The sequence below is a fragment of the Watersipora subatra genome, chromosome 1 (genome assembly GCF_963576615.1).
Source record: "Watersipora subatra chromosome 1, tzWatSuba1.1, whole genome shotgun sequence".
Lineage (NCBI taxonomy): Eukaryota > Metazoa > Bryozoa > Gymnolaemata > Cheilostomatida > Watersiporidae > Watersipora > Watersipora subatra.
In genome coordinates this window covers 52,986,873-52,997,350 of record NC_088708.1, presented here as the reverse complement: position 1 = coordinate 52,997,350, position 10,478 = coordinate 52,986,873, and the positions used below count along the sequence as shown (strand labels likewise).

The 10,478-nt window shown below is 33.6% G+C and overlaps 1 protein-coding gene across 1 annotated transcript in view; it reads left to right on the top strand.

Moving 5' to 3' along the window:
- The window catches only part of LOC137385810 (VPS35 endosomal protein-sorting factor-like), a 28,582-nt gene that overhangs the window by 7,656 nt on the left and 10,448 nt on the right, over positions 1–10,478 (top strand). The window contains 10 exon segments of the mRNA XM_068072373.1: positions 579–849; positions 1,040–1,196; positions 2,236–2,438; positions 3,176–3,338; positions 4,264–4,408; positions 6,044–6,137; positions 6,603–6,680; positions 7,364–7,533; positions 8,071–8,182; positions 10,346–10,462. Of these exon segments, the coding sequence (XP_067928474.1) occupies positions 579–849; positions 1,040–1,196; positions 2,236–2,438; positions 3,176–3,338; positions 4,264–4,408; positions 6,044–6,137; positions 6,603–6,680; positions 7,364–7,533; positions 8,071–8,182; positions 10,346–10,462 (1,510 nt within the window).

Genomic DNA, 10,478 nt, shown 5'->3' with positions numbered 1-10,478 from the left:
TAATAATAGTGTGGAAAGCATACTCAGCAATTTGCGCTACAATATGATTTTGTCGTGGCGTGTTCCATTCCTCCGAATCTAAAACTTTTAAAAGTTTTATAAAACTTAGGCAAAACAGTAAAAAAAACAAATGGCTTCGTGAATGGGTAGCTTTATTCATCCCAAACATGCGATGGGTAATACAAACCGTGACGAAAATATGCGTTGGCTCTGCTTTTTGCTCGGTATTTTTGTAGCTTGATTTGTGCGCTACGAAATGAAATTTCATTTCCGCCATGGCAGCAACTTGGTAGGCGTTACCTTTTATATTAAAATGTTTTTGTTAGCCTGAATCTGTTTGGATATATACCTGTAGTTAAAGGATTTGTTATGCCATTTCTCAATTTTTTAATCAAAACTTCTCTTTGAGAGATTTCGCTTTCTTGCATTGATAGCTTAGTCTCTACCGGCCCCTCTATAAAATTAGTCGGTTAGTCGATGTTGTTATATCTCCTTTATAAGTTCAATAGGGCCTCAAAACTAACTATGCCGTATTTAATATTTGAGATTATCTGTTAGCTTGAACTTGTTTTATGCAGGAAAGCTCGACAAAGAAATTATGCTTTTGAAGCTTCAAAGCAGCACTGCACTTCTACCAAAACGACTTCACATCCTCTTGGTGATACTATAAAAGTATCAAGCCGACCATCTGTTGCAAGCAAAAAAAGCCAAAAAACTTCTCCCAATCCACTATCTGATCCACTACTTGGAAGCCTTGATGGATCTGACCCTCTCTCCTTGATCACAGCGTCTAATGATCCATTATCTGTTTTAGCTGTTGGTTCAAATGAATCATCTTCTATGACTAATGTAAGAAACATACATGTTATTATCACCACTAACAGATTTATAAACATATACTTGCTTGAACACCACAACTTCTAGCTTGTTCCAATTCAATGAACCAATAGAATTCTGATCATAATGAATACGCATATCTGTATTATATTGAATAAAACTTGTTTTATATTTTCCTACTGCATTATAGTCTGTCACAAAGTCAAGAAGCAACAGCGATGAACAGGATACAGGTAATAAATCCTCTTTTGTTCCTTGGAATTTACGAAAAAGTGACATACTCTCCAAATACACAACTTCTGAACGGCTTTCAATCACCACAAGTTTTCTCACCAGCAGCAGCTCCGAATCTGTTAGAAGTGAGTTAGTAATTAGGTATTGTAGAGTTTAATTTCTAATTAAATGTAAGAAGTCAGCTTGCGGTCACTGTAATTTGTGGTCATTTTTTCCTGTTTAATTTTAAACATCGAGAAAGCTAATATGTTGGTCCATTTTGTGAGCTAGTTGACAGCTGCATTATATATAATATTAATTATATTATACATATTATTATTTTATACGATATATAATATATTATATATCATATAATATGGTATAATATATCATACTTGTATATCAGGTAATATATATATTATATATATGTTACATTATACATTATATATAATATTATTATATACAGAATAGATATAATTTTTAAAGTAGTAATTACCCAGAATGTACATGTACTTTGCACCCAATTGCTTGCTCAGTTACGCATTTTCAAGTGTTAAAAGTATAAGCAAGTAAGAAGTTAGGTAAGTTGACTAAGCTGATCGCTTCAGCCTATCACATTAGTGATATATCACATATCACATCAGCCTATCTTCAACTTCTTATCTTCAACTTCCTATCTTCAGACACCAACAACTTCAGAGAAGTTGTTGGTGTCTGTAGAGAGTGAGCTTCTTGATGTCAAAAGGAACGCTTGGCCTACAATAACACAAATTAGCTGGACTGTTTTAGCAAGAGAGCTTCCTGAAAACTTTCACTTTAATTCAGATTACTCTGATATACTATGTAGAAAATGTAATCTTTCGAACGACTGTGGCTACCAGCTGTTGTGTCAAATTTTACAGCTGATGAGGTCATTAGCAAAATAGGAAAGTCATGTAACACATTTGGTAGTCTGTCAGTTCATTGTTGAAATACTCAAACTCTGTGTCAACCGGTTATATAATGTGATTCCAAAGAGCTGAGAGTGACAGAAATTTCTCTAGCATCTTTACAACTATGAAAGAAAATTCACTGTTTGCATTCGTGTGGTTTAACTCTCATCAAATGTTTCATTTATAAACTGGAGTATTACTTACTGAAATTCAAAAGGATATTGAGCTCAATCGATTGTTCTTTTTGTTGCAGCGATTAGACAGAACAGTACGACTGTTAGCGATAAGGTGAAGAATCGCCTTGAGCAACTTGACGACTTCGAAGATGGATCAGTAAGAGAAATGCTCAACCTATCCCAGCAAGACTACGTCAATAGGATTGATGAGCTGAACAGGGCCCTTATTCAGGCATGGACCGATGACCAAAAAGTTAAAGCTTTGAAGATAGCGATACAGGTAGGGGGTAAAATACAGAACCTCTTGAAAACTGTGTGTTATTCACGGCAGGTATAGTGTGACAACTACAGCGTTTGAGCATATTAGCAAGTATAGCTTACAAGGATTTGGTTACTCGAGTGAACATATGTTTGTTGGAAATTTACAGCTGAATCGCAACGCATGCTTACCTTTTAAAAGCTGAGAGGTGACTTCTTTGCACCCTGGAGAGTACGTGAACCGAGAGGAAACAGTATTTGATATTTCATCTTACAACGGGTGTTGTTTATATAAATGATAGTGCAGTAACTAAATGTTCAGTTTGCTGTATTACAAAACCTTCATCCTTGGTCGCTACAGGATATAGTGCTTTTCTATGCCTAATAGATGCCACCTAATGTTTTTGATCAGTAAATACAGTGCAGATTATTGTTGACTGGAAAATAAATTTTTATTTCATCTTTTCATGTCATGTAATATTGGAAATATTATATGACATGAACTATATATAAAAATATATGTTCATATAATATATATTTAAATATATAATATATATTTACATATATTAAACTTTTGTATATAATTTATATATTTATATATATATAACTTTTATATATAATATGTATATATCTTTATAATTATTTATATATAACTTATCAATAATATATAAAAAATAGATGCTTACAAATATTTATTCTTTTTGGTAATACGTACTAGTAGTTGCTATGCTTGTACTACATGAGTTAACAATTTTGTAGTGTTCAAAAATGCTGGCTGACATCTCAGTGATGCAATTCTACCCAAGCAAATTTGTACTTGTCACAGAAATTCTTGACACTTTCGGCACACTCGTTTATGACAGAATTTGGGAGAAAAGCACCTATCAGCCACCGGGGTCAGCTAAGCCTCTCCAGCTTCCTGGTGAGCTCTTATATTTTCTTCTACTTGTAGAATATTTGACCATAATTGGTTTGCTAATTATTTTATGTAGCTCTCACGCTCATCAGATTTCAGATTCACTCACTTGAGAGGTAATATTTATTTTATGTATTTAGTTCTACAATAGCATATGACGGTTAAATACTATAATCAAATTGTTTAAACAAGTAGCAATGCAGTCTAAATTCTTCTCAGGTTTATTATTTTAGAATTTGCTTATTCAAAGTGTGACAATTTTAAAGAGATTTTTTAAGTGTTGTTAAGGCTGCAAAGACATATCTGATAAATATGAGTATACTAGCCGCATGTCCGGCGTTGCACCGGTATTAAAAAACAGCTTATAAACAGTGGCAGGTAATTAGTTGCCATTGACTAATTTGAGTAAAGTAAGCTAGTATTCGTATTGCTAAATTTACTGATAAAAACCGTGAGAGCAAGCTTTGATGACGTTGCGCATAACACACAGTCGCTATGAATTTTGTAACCCGGATAGTGACTCATATCGCCCAAGGAATCATTGCGTCTCGTGTAGCTTAGTTGATTACTTGTCACCTTGCGAATGGGCAGTTCCAAGATCAAATCTTCTGCGATACGGATTTTTCATTGCTAGATTTTAAAGGCTATAGCTGGTCAGACATATATATATATATATATACATATATATATATATATATACATATATATATATATTTTCTTGTTACAGAGGAGTAAGCCCATGTACAATACTGAACCATATTAACCACGCTTGTATAATAACCTCAGCATCATTCTGTTTTGAAAATGACCAGGTACATGTTTCATGTCTTTTAATAAACTTTTTGCATCTAATGGGTTTTTATTGTTGCACAGTTTACGTAATTTTAGTTTTCTCATATTTAATAAAATGTCCTGGTCTGTCTTTGCCCAGCCAACTTCACGCCTGACCAAGTGCCAGAGTCGGCGAAAGAGACTTGTCAAAACTGGTTCTTTAAGATCGCCTCGATTAGAGAGCTGATTCCAAGGTTTTATGTGGAGGCAGCCATCTTGGAGTGTTACGGTTTCTTTAAACCCAGGTATGAATATATCATAGAACTATACAATGTATAGTATACAATGTATTTATCAATTGGGGAGAAGAGGGTAATGTGGACAGCTGGGTAATGTGGACAGTTAAATTATTAGCTAAAGTTTATAACCAATTCCATTTGTTTCATATTATTAAACCTTTCATTTTCCTGTTAGAAGAAGCCACATGCTAATTTGGAAGTCTCTATCCATCATACATCAATCTGTAAGCATCTTAATATTTATCATACAAATAGTAATTTTTAATTAAATTTTACTATCTGGGTTACGTAGTGTGAAAGTTGTTGGAACCTTTGGGGCAATATGCACACAAACAAAGCATATTGTGCTGTTTATCTCTATTGATTGTCAGAAGGCAACTCCTGACTATGACTGAGGTTTATCAAAATTTGTAATAATATATAAGATAGGGTAATGTGGACATGTCCACATTAGCCTTACCATTGTCATGTCCAAATCACCCTGTGCTGCAAGGTATATGATATAAACTGCCTAATTTGCTAGTTTCAATGTTAAGTCTAAATGTTTACTACTACTACTACTAGGCTTACTAGTAAATTTACTAATATACGTACAAGTAAATTTCTCAGTCCAACAATTATTTGCCAATAACTACGAATGCAAAAGTGAATGTGGTTTTGCACCGTCTATTGATTGCGATTAAGAGACGCGAGTTTTTTTTAAAATGTTGGAATTAGAAAAATGAATGTTAAGTTAATTGCCTTAATTTAATTAAAACTATTGCCTCTGAAGAGTTGGAAGTAGACTTTCACCGGCACACGAGTGGGAAGTTTTTCAAGCCAGACCTATCAGATTGTAAGTATGTGAGCCACAGCCAGCTCGAATTAGTCTTACCTAAACCGCTGTCACAGGGAAATACAGAAAGAACCAGAAGTGCACTCATATTTGGTTTTAAGCAATCAGCATTCAATTTAAGATAGACATAACTTGTTATACCAACAACACTAAAATACAATCTGATTTATTACCATGACTTAGTAGAATTATTATCTTATATTGTCAGATTTGAATTATTCCTGTACAGTTTACGTGAAATTGAATATAACCAAATGCATATATTACTTCTAGTTAATTAAATATCTGGGAATTTTTACTTTTAGTGACAAGAAATTACATGTTCACATTACCCAGTGCACCTGTCCACATTACCCACCATCGGTGGGTAATGTGGACAATCATGTGGTTTACGATATGGGGGATTCTGGAAAAACTATTAACAAAACATGCAATTAAGAAAAGAGAGCCAACAAACTCTACAAGCTAAAGATATAATTTAGAGTATTCTAAAGTGAATAGAATAGTGGTAACTGTAACAAAAAGAAGAACTGTCCACATTACCCACTTCTTTCCTATACTGTATATCTTTGCAAGGTATATCTATATATCTTGTAGATTTATAGATTATAAATTGATGGATACATATATAGATTTTGTTAGCCTCTATTTTAGTCTGTACCTTGTATAATATTTGGTTTGGTACCAGTAAGCTAAGAACAAAGAAACCAAAATTCACTGAGTCAAAACTGATAACCATTTGTGTGTCTGTTACACGCATCTGGTCTGTCTATGTTCACAAGCTCATCTGAATGTTTCGTTTGCAGCGAAATGGTGGATGCCCTTTCTAGACTGTCTGTTATGGCACGAGGAATCGGTCACCCTCTTGTGGCTTCATACGCAAGGTGCTACTTGTGTCGGGTCAGTGGCCTAAATACTAGCATTTCAGACACCTGCTTGTGTCGGTCTTGCTCTTTGCACATGCACACTTTTTACATAGACTGCGTTCTTAACCAAAATTAGATTTTGTCTAATGAAAAAGTCAGCGCAATGATTGGCGCAAGTTAACATACTTTGAAGGATATTATTCTAATTTGAAAATTTGTATGAAGTTATATATATTTGCTAATAAATTGTCTGTAGCAGTTACAATTTGTCAAAGTTTTCTCTTGCATATCAAACCTTTATATAAAAGGTTAAAGTAAAAATATGAACTGTTAGAACACAGGCTTCCCATACATCTTACTTCACAAGCTAATACTTTGAATAGATAAAATAATCACCTTTATACTGTTACTAGCGTTCATTGTTAATATAATCTAGTTTTCTCATGCTAAACTTTCTGCAATGCGAGAGGTCTCTCATACCACCCTTCCTATATTTTAGGTCGGTCTAAAACTGAAGGTAACCAAAAAGGACTACATCGGTCAGGCATTTGATGACATGCTGCTCACTCATGGACAAGTAAGTGATTGTTTTACTGACAGTGAGTTAGATGTTTTAGTGTCACAATAATCCAGGATAGCAACAACATTGTTGCAGTTGTCTCTCACTCTGCTTTTGATTGCTTGATTCCACTTTATTTCTCTCTTTGTAGGATTTGTTCATTTTATTTTTTATTATTTTATTGTAAACCTAAACTGAACAACATGGCGGTGCATTTAGTTTAGGTTAGGCAGAAGTGGATGGTAACTAGCCAACAAACTGTATTCTACACGAGTTTTTCTTTGATATGGAAAAAGCAACTTCGATCATTTCTAATTGATAATAGCTTATATAATGTTGATTCGTCGTTCAGTATTGCCATTAATGATAGCAGTACACAAAACTGCTATACATATGCATAATTACTGAGGAAATACCAGGTGCAGCCAACAATTCTCTCTCACATTTTTAAAGAAAGAAGTTTCCCTGTTGTGTCGAGAGAGAGAGAGAGAGAGAGAGAGAGAGAGAGAGAGAGAGAGAGAGAGAGAGAGAGAGATGTTGTGTCATAAGAATTTAACGGTTCAACTCCTGGAAACAGAATTTTTATTACTCAACCTGTTGCCATATAAAATATTTCATATTTAGAATAAATGTATCTATATTTATACTTAATATGGAAAAGGTTAAAGGTTAATTCTAAAGGTTATATTCCTAACCTTTAGATTCAGTCTACTCGTGTCTTGGACTCTGTAAGCAAGCAGAATGTGAGCATAGCTGGATACCTTAGTTTATACAGCCCCGCAATAGACTGGATTCTACAATGTCTCTGTAATGGATCAGGGGAGGAGGTGCTCGTAGACATACTTGCACGAGTCAATGAACACGCTAACAGGTATTTGCGTTCCCTCTCTTCAACCCTCAAATATGTGCGTGTTTTCAAACATTAAACACTTTTCCTTAGTTGATATGTTTACGTTGTTTAACACATTTGATTTATAAATAGCCAGTGTTTGTTATCAGTATAATTATTCATATGTCAAGAGGCAGCACTAGTTCCTGAATGAACTTCTTTCTTTTCTAGTTAATATTATTGCTGATGTCATCAGTAGCTGCTTGTGAAATCCTTTCTCACGTAATGATTGTAGCTAATATGGAGTTAGTAATTATTACAGTGCAATATAGTTAGTTACTATTGTGATGCATTATTGTTAGTTACTATCGCAATGTATAATTGTTGATTTACATTGCAGTGCACTACTGTTGATTGTCATTATAGTATACTAATGTTAGTTATTGCTGCAGTGCACTACTTTTAGTTACTACTGCAGTCCAGTGCTATCCTTGCAGTGCATTGCTGTTATTTACCATTGCTGTGCACAACTGCTAGTGACTATATATTTCAGTTCACAGTGTTTGCTGTTCATTCTAGTGCACTTTTGTTGAATGCGATATTACGGTCCGCTGACCCACAGTATATTGCCAACAAAGCTCTCACATTTGTTACCATGATAAAGGAGTGTGAAGAAACAGGCTTTCCTAAGGTATTATCTTCTATTTCTCTATTTTTCTCAAATGGACCTTCTCACACTATATGGAGTAACTCTATTGGTAACTCTATTGGTATTATTGCTTGACACATCCTATTCACATCTTGTGATAGTGTTTAGTTACCAAAAGCTCAATATTTTTAGCCTCCCAACTAATTACAATGCTGAATGTACTGGATCAGCCGAATTCACCATCTTTTTTTCTCTCTTTTACATTTTTTTTCCATTAAATAGGAAAGTTTGAAGTATTTTATTTATAGATGCCATAGTTGAGGACTTGGTTCTTTTGTCAGATAGTAGTTGGTGTTTGTTATGATAGTAGTTGGTGTTTGTTATGATAGTAGTTGGTGTTTGTTATGATTTAGTGCAAAGGTTAAAGTTGAGAAAGTTCTTTGTGAAATTTAATAAGTGTAAACTACAGCATAAAGATATATTACGAGTGTAAACTACAGCATAAAGGTATATTACGAGTGTAAACTACAGCATAAAGATATATTACGAGTGTAAACTACAGCATAAAGATATATTACGAGTGTAAACTACAGCATAAAGATATATTACGAGTGTAAACTACAGCATAAAGATATATTACGAGTGTAAACTACAGCATAAAGATATATTACGAGTGTAAACTACAGCATAAAGATATATTACGAGTGTAAACTACAGCATAAAGATATATTACGAGTGTAAACTACAGCATAAAGATATATTACGAGTGTAAACTACAGCATAAAGATATATTACGAGTGTAAACTACAGCATAAAGATATATTACGAGTGTAAACTACAGCATAAAGATATATTACGAGTGTAAACTACAGCATAAAGATATATTACGAGTGTAAACTACAGCATAAAGATATATTACGAGTGTAAACTACAGCATAAAGATATATTACGAGTGTAAACTACAGCATAAAGATATATTACGAGTGTAAACTACAGCATAAAGATATATTACGAGTGTAAACTACAGCATAAAGATATATTACGAGTGTAAACTACAGCATAAAGATATATTACGAGTGTAAACTACAGCATAAAGATATATTACGAGTGTAAACTACAGCATAAAGATATATTACGAGTGTAAACTACAGCATAAAGATATATTACGAGTGTAAACTACAGCATAAAGATATATTACGAGTGTAAACTACAGCATAAAGATATATTACGAGTGTAAACTACAGCATAAAGATATATTACGAGTGTAAACTACAGCATAAAGATATATTACGAGTGTAAACTACAGCATAAAGATATATTACGAGTGTAAACTACAGCATAAAGATATATTACGAGTGTAAACTACAGCATAAAGATATATTACGAGTGTAAACTACAGCATAAAGATATATTACGAGTGTAAACTACAGCATAAAGATATATTACGAGTGTAAACTACAGCATAAAGATATATTACGAGTGTAAACTACAGCATAAAGATATATTACGAGTGTAAACTACAGCATAAAGATATATTACGAGTGTAAACTACAGCATAAAGATATATTACGAGTGTAAACTACAGCATAAAGATATATTACGAGTGTAAACTACAGCCTAAAGTTTGAACCAGCACACTCTAATGCTTCATCATTTCAGAGTTTGTCTGACGTAGCATCCCACATAATCTCAGACTAATATGACTAGACATTCTTAGCTAACATTAAGGTTTAATGAATATTTTAATGTACTGTCATTTTATAGTTCGTTTTCGCGCCGGTCTGTTCATGTCATAGTTTATAATATATTACACGGTATATGTATTTGTTGACGCTTGCAACCGATGTTATAAAATATTATTAATGTAGTACAACCTTTACAATATTATAGTATAGTGTGTGACTATATTGTAGCACTCTACTTTAATATATATGACTCTGTTAGTTATGTAGCATCCACTTTACAGTTCTATGCATCTTTGTATTTAGTTACTGTTCTGTTGCTTAGAGGAGTTAGACTTATTTGTTGGGCACACATTACACTGAGTTTTTGTCTCATCTATGAGCAGATTATAAGATATTATGTACACAACTTCTTCATTAAAACTGCAAAAAGATGACTCTTGATGGTTCAATGGTGGTTCAACCACCTAGCATAGTTGATGCAAGCATTTTGTATTACATATCGAGTCTGTGAATATTACAGTATGTCCTGTACAACTCCCTTGGCGCAAGGCTCTCAGTTGCTGATCCTCCTGAGAGTGACAAGCTGAAGATTTTGAATGAAGTTTGGAAATTTATCACTAAGCTAAGGGAACCTACAGTAAGAGTTGTTCCTT